The sequence below is a fragment of the Natrix helvetica genome (assembly GCF_964273705.1).
Source record: "Natrix helvetica genome assembly, chromosome: 2".
Lineage (NCBI taxonomy): Eukaryota > Metazoa > Chordata > Lepidosauria > Squamata > Natricidae > Natrix > Natrix helvetica.
Genome location: NC_138552.1, coordinates 228868883 through 228890766, shown reverse-complemented (window position 1 = coordinate 228890766; position 21884 = coordinate 228868883). Strand labels below are relative to the sequence as shown.

Below are 21884 nucleotides of genomic sequence, written 5' to 3'. Positions count from 1 at the left end.
ATATCCTTTCCCTCCCTTATTCTTGAAATGGTATATTTCTAAGGTTTCTGAAGTGAATGATGATTCAGACAAAAAGCTGCTCTTTCTAGTGTGTTGTTTGAGAACATTATTTAATGAAAAAAGAATGATTAATCCAAAATTGTGTTTGTGTAGATATATATTTGAATGTTTTATCAGCAAAAATTATTTATGTGGTCTAAATTAAGAATGTTTCAAGGACATCTAATCCTAAATAAGATTTCTTGGGATTGTATTGTTAATGCATTTCAGGCATTGAAACACTATTGGATGCAAAATTTAAAGCAATCAGCAGGGAAAATAGTGATAAAATCAGTGGAAACATCTTTCAGAGCAAGAAAGCTAAACCGGAATTATTCAATAATATTAATTGTGCAATTGCCAAATCTTATTCATGGACTTCTATGTAAGACTTTTGTTTATATTTTCCTCCCTATGTTTCCTTTTTTCTTAAAACAAACAAACAAACAAATATGTCAAGGAAAGAAAACCCGGTAACATGATGTATTTTGAAGATTAGCACAGAATTCCTCCCTAGGAAGTTGTCCAGGATATCCCAATCTCTCTCTCTACCCATAAATGATTGTGTTGATGCATATGAACGTATACATGTCTGTAAAAAAAAAGAACTTTCACTTAATCTGAACAGCTTTGGTCAATCACCAAAGTCTCTTTGGGAAAAGAATAGCTTTGTTTGCAAATACCTAATTGGGTAATTGAGGGTGATATGGTGGGGTGATAGGTAAGTATGTCATACATATTTTCTAATTCATACAAATGATCATTTTAGCTAACATAAAATTTTAGTTAATATATCTTTTTGTGGCGAAATTAATTACTCCCTCCCATATATAACGGGCATGTGCATGTATGTATGTATGTTTGTATGTATGTATATATGTTAGTAAGTTGTTAGTAGTAGGCATAGAAGATAGCAGCATGCAATTATTTCAAATTAAATAAAAGATGTATGAGTGAGGAGTTAATTTAGGGACCTCAAAGTACCTTGGTGTTCCTATGTAGCAGGCACTGATTACAGCAAGGATGACATGAGGAGCCATATTTAAAAGCAGCTGATTAAAACAGTGTCCAACATTGCCATGAACCCAGAGAGGAAGTGGATCTATGGAACTAGTCCCACACAGATCAGCCAGAACCTCTTCCATCCTACTTCCAGGAAAATATAATCACAATCAAGGAAAACAATTCCTAAAGAAAAACAAACCAAATAAAGACATCAATATTAAGCAAGTATTGTATTGTTTTAACTGTTGTTGGTTTTACGCCACCCAGAGTCACATTCAACTACATGGATGAATTTGCTAAACAAATAAACAAAATGTATACAAATGGAAACATTGGGAGAAATGAAGGCTTCCTGCAATGCATAAGGATTGCAGCCCAATTTGGTTTGATAGAAACCCTTTAAGGAATACAGTAACAGATTTCGAAAGCAGACCAGAAAGCTGGGGGGGGGGGGATTATTTAGAAAGAAAACGATAGCAAACCGTACTGCTGTCAAGAGACCTACATAGACCAGCTCCTTAAACCACTAGGATCAAGGCTTCCCATCCAGTAACTGGGCTCCATTCTCTTCTCCTATGTATCTTTCTGGAATCAGCCAAGGTCGTTCATACAGGAGACGTAAAAGCCATGTCTGCTCATCCGCTCTGCCCGGGGGTGGGGGCTCATAAAACTGCCTTGACCAGAATGTTTCTGCACGTTACAAATGCTGCTGCTTCGCCCCGAAGCAAAGGGCCAGCTGTTAAAGGAAGGGTCGGGGTGGTGGGAGGAAACTTTGAGCCCTTTATAAGAACTTTAGGCAAAACTCCCACGAGCCAAGAACAGGCAGTCGAAGCCGCCCGTATATGCCCGATACAGACACTTTACATTCACACCTTCCGTGATTTCGGTTTCATGGATCGGAGGATTGATCTGAACCGTTTCCCTTCATGTCGCCCGCTTCATTCATAAGGAAGAAAAAGCCGAGCCGGAATTCGAAAGCCGGATTTCTTTCCTAAACCTTAACACCGATCTTACAAAAATTTCTTTTTTGGGAACGCAACTTCCGGATTTCTTTCGTTGCGCTGTTTTGTTTGGGCTCTAAGAAAGAGTCAGCTGGTGACCGAGGCAAAGGGAAATCTAGGATGTCAACCAAGTAGAATTTCCCCCGCTTCTGGGAAATCCTAGCACGACGGCTTGTAGAAAACAAGATTTGGCAAGGGAGGCCGCTGTTACGATTTGATTTAAGAATTGACTGGTTCAAATAAAAATACGAGGTTACACATCGTTTCCTTGATAAACGTTTTCGGAGAGAAAATAGTTTTGTGCGTCCGCTCTTTAATGTCAAAGCCAATGCTTCCCATGCTGTGACCGGCTGTATATGTCTTAATTTATACTGCTATGCTGAATGCAGGGGGGGGGAAAGTTAACCCATATAAGTTCACCTCATGTTACAGCAAATCTTATGGCATCATCTTCATAATAGTGAATTTCTTGAACAACTTTCCACTGAACAGGAAATGATAGGTGTGTTACTCTACATTTTTTTCTCTATGAAGGTTTTTGTGCTCTGGATGATGTGGTATTTATTTTCCAGTGGAGCGGCCTCTGCTGTTAGAATGATGTACTTTATACCAACTTGAGAGCAGACTGGATCAAATGTTCATTTACTGTACTGTACTTTCTGGATAGAGAAAGATTAGCATACCTTTTTAAATTAAGATTGAAGAAGTTGCAACCCAACAGTAAATTTAGGCCCCCGAAGGGATAGCAATAGCACTAAGACTTATATACCGCTTCACAGCCCTCTCTAAGCGGTTTACAGAGTCAATATATTGCCCCCAACAGTTTGGTTCCACATTTTGCCTACCCCAGAAGTATGGAAGGCTGATTCAACCTTAAACCTGGTGAGATTCAAATTGCCAAATTGCACTCAGCACTCAAATTGCCAAATTGCACTCAGCAGTTAGCAGAAGTAGCCTGCAGTACTGCACTCTAACCACTGCACTCATCCTAGTATTTAATTCTGAATACTTCAACTAACAATGTTGCTTACAAATTAGTACTTGCAGTAGGAGCAAATTTAATTTACATTTAAATAAAAAAAATGTAAAGCTTGGAAAGATAATTTGTGGACTGCAGGCTGTTACATAAAACCCTTTCTCGTTTGCCAGGAAAGCTGATTGTGGTATAATGTAAAATTGTGCCCCTGAATTTTGGTAGAAACTGTATGTGTGCAATATAATATAAGAACATAACATAATCTTAGAATTAGAAACAAGTTAAGTAATGGGAAAGAAAATAAGTACTTTTTTGAACTGCTGGATTGGCTGGAGCTAGAGTGTGTGACACAGTTCATCCTGTTCTGTGGCAGCAACTGGGTCTCAAACGTCAGCCTGCTGTTAGCCCAACATCCCTAACCTTGTGAGTCATACTCCTAATTTATAGTAATACATGTTGAAATTGGCCACTTAAGGTAGTGAACATACCTAATATTCTTCCTTCATCCAGTTTTCCTCGTAACAACTATTATGTTTAACAACATAATGAAGCTGAATGAATGAAAGTAACTGGCCCAAAGTCACCCAGCAGCTTTCATACCCAAAAGGCAATAGAACTCAGAGTCTCTCAATTTCTAACCTAGTGCCCTAACCACTATACCAAACTGATTCTATACAATTTCTTTTTGATAAATGAAGTACAGTTCACTAATTCCTATCTGCACTTGCAATCAGAATACAATTTATTAGAGCAAATGATAGCTGGCTAAAAAAGATCCAGTGAACCATTAGACTTTTCCCCTTCTTTTTTTAACCACAGATGATTTTTTCCCCTTTTACTGGGTAAACATTCAAAGAGTTCCATCAGTTTTGTCTTCTAGCCAAAAGACAGGATGATAGGTATACTAGTGGTGTTATTGTTCTTCATCAATCCACTTCTGGGTATCCTGAACAGGAATATGTCAAATATGAGAAAAAGTAGGAGGGTGTCAGTGTCACACACAAAAAGCCTATCACTGGAAATGTGTGGTCAGAATTCTTGCTTTCCCAGCATGGATAGGAGGTATAAAGAAGCAAGGGTAACTATTGATTGGAGGGTTTCGGTAACCACTGACTGTCCAGTATAATTACCATAATGGCCAGGGCAAGTCACTAGAACAGGGATTCCCAATGACTGCTCCATGGACTGGCAACTGTCTGTGGCATGCCAGAATTCAGGCTGCACAAACAAGTGAAGCTCCATCTGCGGGATGCAGGCAGCATGCAAAACCACACACCCTCCGCTCCATGGAAAAACCTTTCTCCATGGAACTGGTCCTTGGTACCCAAAAGGTTGGGGGCCACTGTGTTGGAAGAAATGTCCATCTGGGTTCAGTTCCAAATGGGGAGAAAGACACTGGAAACATGGAGACTGCTTGAAAAGATGGTTTAATGGTGGTGGGCAGGACCATATGGTTTCAGATCCTGCAAAAAGGCAAGAAAGAGAGGGAGATAGAGAGGGAGGGAGGAAGGAAGGAAGGGAGAGAGGGAGATGGAGAGAGAGATTTATAGCCTCTGTTGGGCTTTGAATTTGAGCTTGTATTCTGATTGGTTGTCAGACTACCATGGGGCCATGCAGGGGGAACTCTGTAGGCTGTCCTGAGTCCCAAGCTTGGTTGGCTCTTGCTGGGTGATGATGTAATGAAAAGGCTTTGTGATTCCTATTATGGCTCTGCCTGAAGGAGGTAGATCTTTGTTATGTAGAATAGGCCGACCCAGGCCTTAATAGCCCAGTGACAAAGGTGGGGGGCTGAGTTTCTCCCTCCCTTTTTGGGGAAATATTCTGCCCTTTTATTATTTCCTAAAATATCTCTTTTTCATAGGAGGGGTGGGTGCTAACTTCCTACATCTGCACTAAAATATCAAATGAGAGCAAACCTCATCCCGTATGACTACTAGCACTAAAGATATAATCTAGTTTGGTAATGAACCGTCTTCAAGAAAACCACCAATCTCAAGAGTGCACTAAAGTTCCCACAGTTCAACCCTGAGCTCTCTTCCAGTGATAATTGCCCTAGCTGAAGAGTGGATGGTATTTTGGACAGCAATGTCTCAATTCAGCTTCAGCTCCAGCCATTATAGCCGTAGGGAAAGCAATTTGAGGCGGCTGTGCAAAAGAGCCCTTTGTATACCATATAGAGGAGGGCCTTGATAAATAAGATTGTCCACTCAAAGTTTTTCAATTGCTGGTTGGAAATTGTGTTACAGGACAGTACTGTCAAATCTTAAAGTCTGTCACATGGATTACAGTAAATTTAATTTTTTTTATTGCAGACCAACAGAATTCACATTTGTTTATGCAGTGGAATTCTGCAAAACTATTTCTGTGGATACTTGCAGAGAGTTGAGAGGCCGATTTGCAGGTGATAGTATGGAGAAACAAATCTGGTTAGTTTCAAATGGAAAGTTTGCTTGACTGCAGAATTTGCCCCATTAACTTAAGTGCAACTAAGCGCTATCCCCAGTTGCGATACGGTTTCTTAGGACCGAAACACCGCTTGAGTAAATGCGTCGGCCTTTCAAGGTGCCACGAGGGTCTACGACTTTTCTACAGAGCGAGGGAGAGCCTTTTTCAGAGGAACGGAGTGGCGAGCATCCCCATCATTGCGCAAGCCAGGTGAGCTCGCCACCCTTCCTCTCTCTTCCACCCGCCGCGCGCTCGGGTTGCAGATCTCGCGGCGCCTCCTTCACGCGACTCGCGCTCTTTTCCCGCCATCTTGAAAAGATGCACGCAGAAAGCTTCCGGACCTTGGGCGCCCAGTGCGCATGCGCGTTCCTCGCGGGGTGGTCAAGAGAGAGAGAGGGATAAAAAAAGGGCGAACGCGAGAGGGGCGAGAGGCCTCGGGAGCCTTTTTATGCCGCCGCTGCTGCCTCTGCAGGATGTACCGTCCCGGTTGCGGCCGCCCAAGCATGATCTCCTCCAGCAGGCCCAAAGAGAACAGCAGCTCAGGCTCCCGATGTTCCCGGTCCGGTGCCTCCACCACTCCGACCAGCGGGTCAAGTCGAGGCCGTAGCCCGCGCCGCTCCCGTTCTCCGTCTCCACGGGGCCGCCGCCACTACCGCTCGCCGTCCGCCGGTCGCTCTTCGCGTCGCTCGCCATCCCCCCGTCGCAGTAGCAGGGTACGCTCTCCGTTAGGAGGAGGGGGGGCGCGAAGTCGGAGAAGTCCGAGGGGAATTGGCCGAAGAGCGGCCTCGGCCTCGGCTTCCCGTGTCCTGTGGTAACGGTCCCCTTACCGGTTCGCCTTCAGGGCCCGCAAGCGTTCGCCTCCAGAGAGCATCCATGTTTCCCTTTATGTCCCAGGAAACCCGCTTCCCTCCCGCCAAGACTCCTCGATATCCCGTGTCTGGTTCTGTTTGGGCTGAGCAACGGCGACAAAGTGGCCTGTGGGAAAGTTAATTTCGCCACGGCACACCTTTAAAAGCAAAGGTGGAAAAAGGGTCCCTATGGAAACACGGAAAAAGCGCCCGCCGGTTGCCAAGTAGCGAAATTCAATCACACGTTACCAAAGTTGGCGCCGGGCTGCTGAGCCAAAAAAATGTGTCGCCTTTTATTTGTGCCTTATCGTTTTCATCGAGTCGTTGTGGTTAGTGCGGATGTGTTTATGCGAATTTGGGCAATTAATAACATTTGGCTATGCAAGCCATGACTTAAGTGTGTTTGTTCTATGAAGGCACCTAAAAGGGCAGTTCTTTTACAAGTATTTCACCAGACAGACAAGTAATTTCTACAATTATGATTATGTAATTTTTGTTTCCCTTTGGGTTACTTGCTTATCTGTTCAGTATTGTTGAATAGAATAGAATAGAATTCTTTATTGGCCAAGTGTGATTGGACACACAAGGAATTTGTCTTTGGTGCATATACTCTCAGTGTACATAAAAAGACAAGATACATTCGTCAAGAATCATAAGGTACAACACTTAATGATAGTAATAGGGTACAAATAAGCAACCAGGAAACAATATCAATATAATCTTAAGGATACAAACAACAAAGTTACAGTCCTGCTACTTGGTATTTCTGAACTCAAAATCTTTAGTCCTTGGTATTTTATTTTTTTAAGTAAAGAAAACTGGACATATAGTGCAATCATAAATATTAATTAAAAGCAAGTTTCTTGTGTAACTGACTCAAGGTCATCTAGCTGGCTTTGTACCTAAGGCAGGCCTAGAATTCAATCCCCCAATTTTTAGTGAGATGCCTTAACCACTACACCACACTGGCTCTCATTTCTATAGTATATAGATCTGAATTACATACCTACTATAGTAAAAGTAATTGTTGGGATCTCACAAGAAAGATCCCAGAGAATAATGAATCTCCTACTTACTATTGGGATTTATTGAGTGCTGTTATGAGTCTTTTAACCAAATGAAAGAATTTTGCTTAAAGTCCAAAGTGTCAGATGAATTCAGTGGAATTTCTCTTTGTATATCTACTCAAGTTATTTATTTAATCATTGTACTAAGAGCTCACCCATCCAAACTAATGTAATGTAAATCACAATTGATTTCAGGTAACAATATACACTAAGGCATCAAATGTCATTTACAACTACAGTTCTGATTATACAGCACATGCTAAACCAATCATATAACTCAGCATGATACAAGAATCCAGATAAGATTTTATGTATTTACAGTATTTCTGTATAGCCATGTTCTAGAACAAATGGAATGTTTTAAAGGCAGGAATGAAAAATATAGAGATTCCATATCTAGCTCAGGAGTTAAAAATAACATTCTAGCTACATGAGAAGGGGCATAAATCTATTTTCAGTAATATTAAGGAGTTTAACACCTAGATTTGTAATCCTGATTATGATGGTACATTACACAAATGTATTGAAGTGGTGATATTTATGAAATCATACTAAGGTTAATGATAAGCTAACAGATTAATGAATATTTTTGAAGCAATGTGCACTTTTTTCCTGTCACAACCTTGTTAATTGTGAACTGCTTTCAACTACATCCATCACAGTTTTTTTCATTTTGGGTTTTACTATATTCTTCTGCTGAATGTACTTTTAGATTTTGCTTCTATTACTAACTTACAATACTCCACAACTCAACTTATAAATTAGGATCTCAATAAAGATAAAGGTTTCCCTTTACTCTAGGGAGTAGTGCATATCTCTGTTTCTTAGCTGAGGAGCCAGCGTTGTCTGAAGACATTTTACATGGTCAAGTGCCCAATATGACTGTATGCTGAGGTGCATGGAATACTGTTACCTTCTAACCAAAGTAGTACCTATTTATCTACTCACATTTGCATGCTTTTGAAATGTTAGGTGGGCAGGAGTTGTGGCCAGTAACAGGAGTTCACCCCCTCACACAGCACTGGGGTCTTCAAGCGGGCTTTAACCACTGAGTCACTGCACCCCTAGGAACTCAGTACATGAGACTAATCAAGCTTCCTTGAAAATAGTTTTAAATATTTACATTAGGCAGATATAATTACAAAAAATACCCAGGGGATTATTTCCTAGCTCAACCATAGGAATAGTATCTACTTTGCATTCATTTCATATTCAATATGTGTTTTTCCTGCATATTCCATATTTTTAGGACTATAAGATGTTCTGGACTATAAGACACAACTATTTTTCGGACTATAACACGTTCTGGACTATAAAACACACCTAGCTTTTGGGGAGGAAAACAAAGAAAACTCACCCCATTTTCGGCCTCCGTGTGCCCCATTTTCAGCCTGTTCCAGGCAGTGAGGATTGCCGCCGCCGATCCCCGCCTTGGTCATGGGTGTGGTCTATGGTCAGGACTATTCCTCCTCCTACAAGGAGAACTTGGAAAGGAAATATACGTCTCACTTAGCAACATAAATTTGGGGGTCAATTATGGTTGTAAGTTGAGGACAACTTGTGCATTTATTCCATAGATAATGCAAGCTTGGTGTGTATACTGCTTTTTAAATGGACAGGGTTTTATTTTCTTTTGACCCCCAAAATAAGGACTTGGTCTTATTTTGGAGGGGGGGGGCTTATTACTTTGGAGGTGCAGGAGGCAGCGAGCGTGGTCACCTCATGGCTGCTGTGTTGTGCTGCTGCAACAGCGCAACACAGCCACTCGTCAGCTGTTCACCCCTGAGGCTGTGCCTGCGTCGTCCTGTCCCTGTGCCATGCTCTTCAGGAGCCCTCTTGCAAGAGAGCAGCCACCTGGCACCTCTTGCCATATGGTGCCCACTCAACAGACAATATCCCCCTCCAGCTGGGCAGAGTGCCAAGCAGTATCCCGAAGGAGCCAAGCCGCACAAGTGCCTGTCACCACCACCCCCGCTTGCGCGCCTCCCAGTCCTCACCACATCGATTTGGGTGAAGCCGGTAAGCACCAAGTCCTTTAGCTCACAGCCGATGCTGCTGCCGCCCTCCACCCGCACCCACATAGAGGCCACGGCCTGGGCCAGCTCCCCCGCCAGGGCTGCTGCCACCATCCCAGCACTGAGGATGGCTTCCTCTACAGCTTCCAAACCCCGGATGGAAGCCGCTGGAAGTGGGGAAGAGGCCAGTTGGGCCAGCTGCCTGTTGCCAAGTTTTCTGGCAGTCGGGGCAAAGAGTCTTCCGGCAGCTGGGGCAGAACCATAGAGTGGGAAGCGCACTTCCAGAGTGGCCATTGCCGGAAGACACTCTGCCCTGGCTCCCGGAAAACTTGGCGGCTGGCCCGACCGGCCTCTTCCCTGCTTCCACCTGCTTCCAGGACATGTCCTATTTTCGAGGAAATACGGTACTTATGTATGTATGTATAGATAGCTTGGTTCCATACTGAATTACAATAATAATACGTACTCCAATATAAAACCTCTGGTTATATTTTGATTATTTGTTTGATAGCATAGCCAATGAGATGGAATCATATTTTTCTTCAATTATAGAGACATTCCCCGGGTCGGCACTCACGTTCCCCGGGTCGACGCTCACGTTCCCCAGATCGGCGCTCACGTTCCCCGGGTCGGCGTTCACGTTCTCCAGGTCGGCGCTCACGTTCTCCTGGTCGGCGTTCTAGAAGTCAACACTCTGAATCTTCAGTGGAACAGAATCTGCGGATCACTGTTGGCAATGATCGTTACGGTATTGATACACCTGAGAGAAAGAGGTTATGCGATAGACTGGGCTCACCAGTTGACAGCCTGAGTGATATGGATAGGTAGGTTTTTTAAAGACTTGTTTCTCACATCCATGCTTGATATAAAATACCACAGTTTTATAAGATGTAATGAAAAATAACTGGTCAAGCTGTATTGAGAATTCCAGATCTTGGAGAGAGTATTTAGTGTACTTTCTCAGACTGATATTTCATAATTCCAAAATGAATATTTCACAATTTCAAAATGAATATGACAACTCATTCATATACCATTACAAAAGTAGTAGTGTTAATAATACAGTAATGCTGTATTTCAGTAAACTTCAGTACATTTTAAAAGAATTTAATGAAAGAATATATGTGTAGTTGTTTAACAAAGTCCAAAAGAACATAACATTTTCGGTATAATATCAGTATTTGGATTTTCATTAAGGATAGATTTGTCCCTTTTCTGTACATTAATTAAATGATGAAAGCAAACGTTCTGTGGTATAATAGTATATATTCACATTTAATGTTTATATTTAATGTTCTTTGTATGGGTAATACCTCAGTCATATTAAATATGTGGAATGGGTTATCAGTCACATACAATGTATATTTTTGGGTGATGGGTATATTTGGAAGTTTAATAGTATATTAAGAATGCTCAAGCGAAATAGTTATTGTGGGAGATGGGGCTTGACTGTTCACAATACAATGGTCTAAATCTATGCTGGATGATTGTGTTTTCATTTGTACGATGCTTTTCATTTTGGGGAGAAATACCCTACAGCAGCGATGGCGAACATTTTTTGGCTCGTGTTCCATAAGTGGGGGAAGCGCAGGGGGGTTGTGTGCAGGATTGCTGCACCCATAATACAGTGCTCCCCCCCAGCGGGCAGGCGTGCACTACAGGCGCGACCCCCCCATTTTTGCATACTTTTTTCTCCCCCCCCAGGCTCCAGAAGCTTTATAGGAGCATGGGGAGGGCGAAAACAGCCTCCCCGCCCCCCCCCGCCCCCCCGGAAGCCCTCCGAAGGCTTCAGGGACCTTCAGGAGGCTTCCCTGAAGCCTCCGAAGCAGTCAAAACCACCCTCCGAGCAAACCGGAATCCACTTCCGGTTTGCTCGGAGGGTCGTTTTAAGCTCTTCGAAGGCTTTGGGGACCTTCAAGAGGCTTCTCTGAAGCCTCCGGTGCAGTCAAAACGACCCTCCGAGCAAACAGGAAGTCCGTTCCCGAACTTCCGGTTTGTCCGTAGGGCCGTTTTTTTGTGCTCCGGGGGCTTCAGGGAAGCTCATGAAGCCTCCGGAGGGCCTCCGGGGAGGGGCGGAAGGGGCTGTTTTCACCCTCCCCAGCCTCCTATAAAGCCTCTGGAGCCTGGGGAGGGTGAAAAATCGCTTTAAAAAAGGGTGAACTCAGCTGGCCAGCGCTCGCATGGGCGCTGGCCAGCTGACAAGGCAGCTCCTCGCGTGCCCTGACAAATGGCTCTGCATGCCACCTGTAGCACGCGTACCATAGGTTCACCATCACTGCCCTACAGTCTCAGACAAGAGTTGGTTCATTCCAACAACTCTCTGACTCTCTGCCCACCCAAATTTTCATTTTAACTGGATGAGTAACAAAAGTCTCAGTTTTAATAAACTTTGGTTCAGTTTATGCCATGATTTAACCTTTTTGTATGATAGTTTAAGGTATCAATTTACTCAAAAGCAAAATGGTAACGATGCTTCATGTTTCCTCTTACACTTACAGGGTGCTCCTTACCACTCCCAACTTATCTTTGTCTTTTCTGTTGGAAGATGTGCAAATAAGGCACTGTGCTCCTGTTAGGTTCTATTTTTAATTTTCCAAAAATGAAAATAATTTTTATTTAATAAATAAATATTCATTTATTTGATTTGTTTTATTTTTTATTTCATTTCATAATAAGTGCAAAGCAATAGATTGTAAACAGCATTCATTCTAATAGCATCTATGTAAGTACTTAAAATGCACTGAAAATATTTCTGTATTTTGACGAATGAGCCAAATTATTTCGTTTTTCATCTTTAATCAACAGTATTTTTATGAAATTTCTTGTTTTTATCAAGTGGATTCTTCTCTAAGAAGTAAGCATTAAGATCAAATGTGGAACTGAAACCATTTTTTTAACATGACAAGATGGGGAGAAAAATGAGGAAGTGCTCTTAATGAATTTCCTGGTGAAAATTTAGTAACTAAAGTTTACTAAACTTACAGGTGCAAAATCTTATGTAGAAAATAGATTACAGTTTAACAGAATTCAAACATCCTGTTTTTGTAAACTAATATATGGGTTGTGTTTCATCTGCAGATGGTTTTTACTATTAGCCATTTTCTATTTGCAATAAGATAAACGTATATGCAAAATATATTTAGAAAAAAAGAATCTTTGGAATAGCATGAATCTGTGATATAATGGTAAAATATTTCCTTTTCCTTTGAACACTGAATAACACGATGCATTTACAGTGAAAGCTGTTTGGTGATCTGTAATCAGATGTGCATTCAAATAGAACTGTCATTTAACGTATTTCAGTGCTGAAATTGAAAACCCCTGGTCCCTGGGGAAAGTTTTATTTCTAAATAAAAAGGGCTGATTTTCTGCTGTTTTTTAAACATGCAGGTAATTCTCGACTTATGATCACAATTGAGCCACAAATTTATATTGCTAAGCAAGCCAGTAGTTAAGTGAGTTTTGCCCCATTTTATGACCTTTCTTGCCAGAGATGTTAATTGAATCACTGCAGTTGTTAAATTAGTAACAGGGTTGTTAAGTGTATCTGACTTTCCCATTGACTTTGTCAGAAGGTTGCAAAAGATGATCACATGACCCTGGGACACTGCAACTGTCATAAATATAAGCTTCCAAATTCTGATCACATAACCATGGGGATGCTGCAGTGGTCATGAGTGAAATAAGTCACAAGCAGTGTTGTAACTTTGAAAGGTTGCTAAACCTAAACATTTTAAGTTAAGGACTAGCTATACAATACAGGTAGTCCTTGACTTACTGTATAACTACAAATGGAATGGAATTGCTATTGCAACCCATGGTCATAAGTCGAGTGAATATATGATAATTTTTATGGTGGTTGTTAAGTGAATCATCTCAGTTGCTAACTGAATCACATAGTCAATAAGTGAAAAACCCAGGTTTTTTTGCCAGAAATTGGCAAAAAGATTGCAATCGGTTTTAAACATAAATGCCAGATATCTGAATTGTGATCACATGATCATGGGGCTGGTGTGAGAGTTGTAAGTGTGAATACAAGACATAAAGTCAGTTTTTCCGAGTCCATTGTTAAATCAGCGGTCATAAGTTGAGGTCCTGTAAAAGTATAAAATTAGAATATGTTTGTGAGATACAAAAATTAAGCAAATCTTAGAAAAACTAGATTAAAAATAAGGAAGCTATAACTGAGTATTCAACACAACATTACAATATTATAGGTTCCTATTCAAGGCATGAACGAATTAGTTATGCTGTCTTTCATGATGTTCCTGATTATTTTGTTTGTTTTGCAAAATGGTCAGCATATTGCATCCAGTGAGCATATTATGCATCATTGTGGTATTCAATGGAGTAATTCTGTTGAGACAATAGACTTTTCTTAAACCTATTGATGTTTTATAAACACATCTGCATACTATAATGATCCATGTGAGGAAAATAATTCTACTAAATAGGATATTTCTATTGTATGCCATTTGAATTATATTATTCTAAAGGAATTTTAATGTTAACAATTAGGGATACAAATTGCAAACCTTTTCCAATTGTTACCCTAAAAGGCTGATTTGAAAAAAAAATCTTTGTAGTTTTAGTGGAATATATAACAGAGTTATTGCAGTTAAAGAATATTCATTCATTTAACTTACTTATGTAATAGGTGAGATGAGTGGTGTAGAAATTTATAAATAAATACAAATAGATTCATTCTAGGATGAGCAAGTATGAAAAATCATAGTCTGGAAAGAAAAAAAGGGATAAATCCAGAGAATTAGAGACGTGGTAACAAAATATTTGTAGCATCGGGGTACAAATAATATTTCCCCTCTAATTGAGATAGGAACTAATTAAGAGTCACCGTATTCATAATGTTTGAATTTTGTTCTTGCAAAACTAGAAGAACAGCATCTACCTATAGGTGGGATTAAATTCTATTGACATGTTAAAATGATAGAGTGTATGCTATCACAGCAGGGGCAATGGAAGAAAATGTGGGCAAGGGTTTCTACAAAACATATTTTGTAGATATCTTAGATCAATGATGGTGAACATTTTTTGGATCGCGTGCCAAAAAGGGGAGTGCAGGGGGATCGTGCATAAGCGTGCCACACCCATAATGCACTGCTCATGACCCCAGTGCGCATGAACACATGACTAGCGCTCCCCCCCCCATTTTTGGCATGCTTTTTTTGCCCTCCCCAGGCTCCAGAGGCTTTATAGGAGCCTGAAGAGGGCGAAAACAGCCCCCCTGTCCCCTCCAGAGGCTTCAGGAGCTTCCATGAAGCATCCAAAGTGCAAAAAAGTGGCCCTATGGGCAACCTGGAAGTTCAGGGATGGACTTCTGGTTTGCTTGTAGGACCGATTTTAGCCCTCTGGAGCCTTCAGGGGCTTTCTGGAGACTTCCCTGAAGGCTCTGGAGGGCAAAAAACGAGCCTATGAGCAAATTGGACATCACTTCTGGTTTGTCCCTTAGGGCCGTTTTTAGTCCTCCGGAGCCTTTAGGGACCTTCACGAGGCTTCCATGAAGGCTACGGAGGATGAAAAACGACCCTATGAGCATGCCCTGACAAATGACTCCTTGTGCCGCCTGTGGCACACGTGCCATAGGTTCGCCATCCCGGTCTTAGATATGTGAAGAAAGGTGAGATTAAACAGGTACTTAGCAGTTATGAGTGGATTTTGATTAAAAACTGCCAGTAGGAATTCCCAATAGTTCCTAAATCCATCTGCTGTGTTATATCGAAAAATAACTGGAAAATTTATCCTTTGGCTGTCTTTGAACTTAAAAAAACACATATACTAGGGAGAGAGATCAAATATATGTTGATAGACACCCCCCCCCCCCCATTCATTGTAAAGGAAAGTTGTTGTGAACAAATAATGTAGTCAGTGAACAGTTGGTATAAGAAGAACTTAACTCAGTAAGGCAGGCAGGCAACCAATGCAGGCTCCGGAGCCCTGTGTTTGATGAATCAATACAGAATGCATAACAGAATGTCATTACTATTTTCATCTATATTCTCTGACTTCTAGCATGTGATGGTAGTACCTCAGTGGTTTGTTATGGCACAAGATGGGCTAATTTAAATGGAAGGTGATTCTAAATCAACAAGAGAAAAAACTGATTAAATGAATTTTTCCATTAACTGGGAAACAATGGTGCAGGTCAAACAAGTAAGACTATTATGTAACACTACTATATCATTCTTACAGTGAAAGTATATAAAACTACTTTAAGATGTAGACATGATGAAGTGTTGCTGTTCATCATGAACTGATATTTCAGTATTATATCTGGTAAAAGAACAGTAACATTTCTTATTTTTCTGCTAATACCTTTTTATGCAATCTTTGAAAATCAAGATATTCTGGTGCACACTTTATGTAAAATCTAACACCCACCTTGCAATGTAAGTTATGTCCAGTAGATGAAATAACACCTACCAATGGATTTCCTCCTCTCCTGCTCTTGACAAATCTGCCTTAATGGCTAACGGATATTCCAAAACAGATTAGAAGAAAACAAAAGGTATAGATGGGAGGAGAGCAATAAAATAACCTGAATTGAATACAGAATTTAGTGAGTGGATTTTCAGGTTATGCTTAAGTTTTATCTTTCTCTGTTTATTAATAACTTGTTTTAGAAGTTATTTAATTGAGAACAAAATACCTTGGTTTGTGATAGGAAATGTACCTGTTGCAAAAGTTATAAAACTTTTGGAACTGACTGCATTAGGTTGAAAGGAAAAATAATGATTATGCATAAGCAGGCTGCTTTTCAACATTTCTGTTCAACTGACACTATTCAAATTTGTGAATGAAGTTATAATTTGTGTATCTCTCTAATCAGGGATGATTTGGCTGATGGACCAATATTTAGCAGAAGCCTTTTACGTCGTCGGAGCCTTGAGAGATATCCTTCTCGTGAGGAAAATCAGGCTAGCCCTTACAGTAGGAGACATGATGAGGACTATCACAATAGGGATGTTTTCCTCCATCAATCAGACTATAGCATGAACTATGAGGATAAACCAAGAGAAGCTGATAGGGAAGGTGAACTACATAGAAAATCCTTATATGCATTGGACGATAGAGGGCGGGAGCCAAAACGACCTCGATATGACAGAAATGACAGATTACTTGATATGAACATGGAACCACAGGGTTTCTTGTCAGGAACACGAAAGTACCGTAAACGAAGTTTTAGTAGAAGTCCAAGTCCAATATATCTCAATGAAGATTTTCGCGAACTTGAAAGTGCTAGAAGGAAAAGAAAAGAAGAGGAACTGAGCAGAAATCTGAGTCGGGAACTATCTGGCAATAGTTATGTGATGACTAGTTCAACTAATCCAACGAAATCGTCTGAACCTCAGTACCTTTATAGACCTGATGAGGCACCGGCAATGCCCAAAAAATCTATTTTGAAGAAACGTGTGGATGATCATTCTGTACAGGTTTGACACCACTCCACTCCATTTTTGTTACTATCAGTTGCAATTTTTAAAAATCTCTTTAATGCTTAATTTCAACTCTGTTAGTTTGAAATTGTGTTAGTTAGTTATATTTCTCTAAAATGCCCTTGAAGATTATTAGTTTAAGTATGAAACTAAGTATATTATCGGCTTGATTTTATTTGATCTAAATGAGGACTTGACTTGCTTTAAAATTTAGGGCAACAGTCTGTAAGTCTTTAAGCAATTATGATCATCCTAGAGAAGTATTTCTAAAGTTAGTGATACACAGTGAACTACATTTTAGAACTTAAAGAATATGTTATTTTTTTAATGGCTACCTGTTCAGTTTCAATATGCTTGGGGATATTGGGGAGCCTTTGTTAACCTTACAATATTCACAGAAAAATATACAAGCTTTTAAGACTCCTTATTTACAAAAAGATTGAATGGAAAAAAATGCCCATCTAAATTTTTACTGAACCTCTTGCAAGATGAAAAGTGGGAGCTCTTGCCACTCATACTCTCCAAACATATGTTTAAAAATACACATTTGCTAAACCCAAAAAGTTTTTTTAATGATGATAGAAGTATAGATTAATAGATTTATCAAATAATATATATGTAAAGTATTTATTTCAAAGGTTGTATTGTTGACTTATATTTGTATGATTCAAAATGTACAACTGATTACTTTTGGAATTCATAAAACTATCATAAGGAATTGATAAGCTAGTATGCAGGAAACTAGGCTGTGCAACTTTTTCCAGACTGATAGTCTCACATAATCATTAAGTGGCATGCCAGGAGCAGCAATCCCAAATGTTGGTGGGCCAGGCTAAAGACGTATGCAGGACTTGAACAAGTTCTAGACATCATTTGTCTGTTAAGTCATTTCCCTAAATGGATTGCATGGTGGAATGGTCTTTTCACTTGTTCTACTCTAAGAGTCAGACTTTTGGGTTCTTACAAAAAAAGCATTTTCCCAAAGCTTTGCCAAGGATTCTATTGCTTCCTATTTTACTTTTTCTCTGTCCTGTTTGTTTTGGCAAGGGTAAGCCCTTTCTAACCACTACAGTCATGACAGAAGGAGTAACTGCTACTAGTTGTGTTTTTCCCCAATTGTTTTCCCCTCAGCAGTCCTTCATTCTAGCTACAGCGACTCTGGAACTGTCAAATTTCTGATGCCATATCTGTGTTCAGAAGTAATACTTCTGAGGGCTGTCATCTCTTCAAGGAAGTCTGAGACTTAGAACTTTGTCTTCAAGGAAGAATCTTTGTGTAATAACTTCTTTTTTCTCTGCCCAGATCCAATGTTCATTCTAAAAATCAGTTTACATCTTTCACAAAACTCAGGAGCTGTGATTAAACATATTTTTGACCCAAACCTCCTGAAGAAGTCCTCCTGGAGGAGGAATGACTTTTTGAACATATGAGGAACTACTAAGATCCAGGGTGGATTTAAATCAACTCGATTTAAATCATAATTTTTAAATGGCAACTGTCATTTCTTTCCTGCAGCAACTCCTCCTCTGACCCACTGTTGACTCAATGACAGCTCTAATATGGCAGAATATACAGCCTCATGCTATATAACTATGCTCCATTTCATGCTGAATAAATTAAATTATTAATGTATATTAAATAAAAAACTATCTTTAGATAGATTTTTACTCCAAAAGTATTTTATTAAAATAAATTTGATAAAAATAAAAAAAATCTGATTTAAATTAAAAAAAAAACTAATTTAAATCTGATTTGAATAAAAAAACTTGATTTTAAATTGTTTTTTTTTAAATTGTGTTTTTTTAAAATCATTGATTTTTATCCACCCTGCTAAGATCTGTTTCTCAACAGGATTTGATTATTGCTTTGTGTCATTTTAAGTGTCTGTATATGACTTTGGCTCGTGTTAGTGTGTTGCTGTTTTGAGTTGATAATGGCACCTTCAACTAGGAATGCAGTAGTTTCATCTGCACTCTCTACTGATGGCTTCTAAGCAGACACATGCACATGGCTTTTGTTTCCTGAGACACTGCAAACTGAATATTCAAATTTCTGCTTTCTTTGGCAAATGTATCTTTCTGAGGATAGGTTGTGTCTGATTGCATTCTGCATATTCCTGCACAGTGAGATTATTTTGGTATGTCCCACTATAGGCTGCCCTTCTTCACTGTTGGAAATATAATACTGGATTTACTGTGAGGTCCATTTTCTACAGTGGAGAGAGGGAAACTGGCCTTCCTGTATTTATGTTTGTTTTCTGACCTACTTCCCATTTTTTTCTTTTTAACTTTAACCCTGGATATTTATTAACTAACTGGATGTTGGAACTTTCTTCTGTTGGTATTCTGAAAATACAGAGATGGGCTTTCAATCAATAAAGGAGGATATATGTAGCTCTGGTTTAAAATAAGGGGTCCTTCGTGCTCTCTGAGCTTGCTTGTTTTCTTGCAGACTTTTCATTACCCATACTAGGTAACATCATCAGTCCTAGTGACCTCAAGAAAACAAGCAAGCTCAGAGAGCCCCAAGGATCCCTCATGAGCTTTCTATGTGATTCCCCAATTTAGTGCTATCTGCTACAGAATGATGGAGGAGCAGCACATTTTATGGTACCCTATTTTCATTATAGATCTTTATAGAATGCCCCATGTTATATTTTCTTATTCTGTCGCATTAAGTATTACATCCCTGTTTTCAGCTTTTGGAGGGGCTGAACAGATGTCAGCCTGTTTAAATAAAACTAAGATGTCAGATTATATATTTTGCAAAAAAAATATTTAATTTTATATGCAAAATGAAAAGAAAAAAAATGAAAGCAATTGTCCTATATTCTAATTAAAATGAATCTTATCTATAGATTCGTGTAATTTTATATAATTAATTTACTAACATGTACATCAGTTCACTTAATAAAAAATAGGAAACTAAATATATACCGGTATTAGTATGTGCAGTCCAGAATTTTGATTGGTTTCCCACTGGGCCCTGCAATAAACAAATTTAGGTTATTAGACATACAAAGAGCAAATTGTCTATACACAAATGTTAGTTTCTAACATAAAGTTGTGGTTAATCAGGCTTAAGTGGTGAACTGATTAGTGATTTCTATTGGCCTTCAGATCAGAGTGTCAAGGCTGTGAAAGAAGTACCGTAGGAGGAGGAGAAAATTGGGAAAGAAAATGCTGTATTGATTTGCTTTAGTCTTGCAGGATACCCTAAAATAGTTAGGTTATGGTAAAGAAAAGGAAGAAAGTGCCGAATAGAAAGTTTTCTATTCCCTTAGGTTTTCTTCAAGATCTATATTGTCATCCAGAAATTATCCAGAAACTTTGAGTATGAATTTATGGATATAAGAATGGCAACCAAGAAAGCCATGTTCTTCCTATTAGCACAGCAGAGAGATAGCAGTTAAATGGTTGGGCTTCGTTGAAAAAGCTTATTTAAAAGGTAGTCTTTTCAGCATGATCTGATAAGTTTTAAAGAAGTGGAAGTTACACTTTGTAGGGACCGGATTACTACAAACTAAGACAGATAATTTTTTCCAAAGATCCAATCTGGTTCTTCTATATGGTGGAATCCTCCTATGAGTCACCTGTTTCATGATCATTCATTCACTCATTCATTCATTCATTCATTCATTCATTCATTCATTCATTCATTCTATATGGCTGCCAATTTGAAGAATATGGCTAACAAAAGCAAAATAAAAACATAATAACAAATGTAACACATTTTAAATTAACATATATCTCAGTATGTCATAATTGGTTCTAGATTAATCAGTTTGATTAACTTTCATGACTCTACATTAGATATATTGCAAGTGGTTAATTTCTTGGAAGTTTTCTTCCCCATTGTAATAAAAGTTTTGGAAGTGTGAAGACATTTCCCTTGAATTCACTTGTTTAGTTATTCACTTTCATTAAAAATGCACTGAGAATCACTGTTGTTCCCAGCCTTTCTTCTGGCTTTTCCAAGTTGGTCTGCATTATATAGAACAGTGGTTCCCAAACTTTTTCAGTCCACTGCCCCCTTGGTGCTACAAATTGATCCTCAGTCCCCCCCACCCAGTAGTGGAATTCTATTTTTTTTTACTACCGATTCTGTGGGCGTGGCTTGGTGGGCATGGCTGGGGGTGTCATGTGACTGGGCAGTTTGCACGACAGAAGGAAGATAGTAACAGTAAAATTCAAAACTGTAACAATTAATTGCACATTTATTCAAAATCCAATTTAAAAACCTTTTTAGTTAATGTTAATTCAACAAAATTGTTGAATATGATCCAGTGATACCAGGTTTTCAAAGTGTGATAGTCATTTATCAAGAATCTTAGTAACTAGTAACTTAGTAAACTCAGTAAAATTTAGTAACAACTTCACTATTCTTAGTAGATGATAATTCCTGTGTAGATATTGAAAGAAGTAATCTCAGTAAGGTATTATCACAAAGCACAAAACTGCAACAGATATCATTAAGATATCACAAACTTACACAAAAAGATGTTCTTGTAAGAAACCCAAAATGGATAATAAGCACTTTTGTCTTTTTATCTAAAGTTTTTCATCTTTAGATCAATGACCTTAATTATTCTTTCTCTCCCACACATATACATATACCAGTGGTGGGTTTCAATTTTTTTTAGAACCTATTCTGTAGGTGTGGCCTATTTTGTGGGCATGGCTTGGCAGTCATGTGACCGGGTGGGAGTGGCCAACTTGTAAAATGTGGTGAAACTCATTTAACAATGCTCTTGCTTAGCAACCAATATTTTGGGCTCAATTGTGATCATAAGTTCTCTTTCTTTTTCTTCCTTCCTTCTTTCTTTCTTATATCTCTTTCCCTCTTTCTTTCTTTCTTTCTTTCTTTCTTTCTTTCTTTCTTTCTTTCTTTCTCTTTCCTTCCTTTCTTTTTTTCCTTCCGTCTATTCTTTCTTTTTTGTGTGTCTCTTTCTTTCTTTTGTTCCTTTCTCTTCCTTCCTTCCTTCTTTCTTTCTTGTCTCTGTCTCCCCCACTTACTTTCTCTTTCCTTCTTTCT

The 21884-nt window shown here is 39.3% G+C and overlaps 2 protein-coding genes across 12 annotated transcripts in view; one reads left to right on the top strand and one right to left on the bottom strand.

Moving 5' to 3' along the window:
• The window catches only part of ABCC10 (ATP binding cassette subfamily C member 10), a 28122-nt gene extending 26068 nt beyond the window's left edge, over positions 1-2054 (bottom strand). For 2 of the 6 annotated variants that reach the window (XM_081944549.1, XM_081944554.1), the window contains exons 1-2: positions 1532-2041; positions 1024-1227 (exon numbers count right to left, since the gene is read on the bottom strand). In XM_081944549.1, coding sequence (XP_081800675.1) covers positions 1024-1184 — 161 coding nt within the window. In that variant the 5' untranslated portion in view covers positions 1185-1227; positions 1532-2041. Of the gene's footprint in view, positions 1-1023; positions 1228-1526 lie in introns of all 6 variants that reach the window. The other 4 variants (XM_081944550.1, XM_081944553.1, XM_081944551.1 and 1 more) reach the window with 4 other exon arrangements.
• Positions 2055-5340: 3286 nt separating this feature from the next.
• Positions 5341-21884, top strand: part of LOC309386021 (zinc finger protein 318-like) — a 39247-nt gene continuing 22703 nt past the window's right edge. For all 6 annotated transcript variants that reach the window (XR_014174333.1, XR_014174334.1, XR_014174335.1 and 3 more), the window contains exons 1-3: positions 5341-6179; positions 9949-10220; positions 16244-16847. Coding sequence is in view for 3 of the 6 variants with exons in the window: in XM_081940925.1 (XP_081797051.1) it covers positions 5826-6179; positions 9949-10220; positions 16244-16847 (1230 nt within the window). In the remaining 3 variants the exon portion in view is untranslated. The remainder of the gene's footprint in view (positions 6180-9948; positions 10221-16243; positions 16848-21884) is intronic.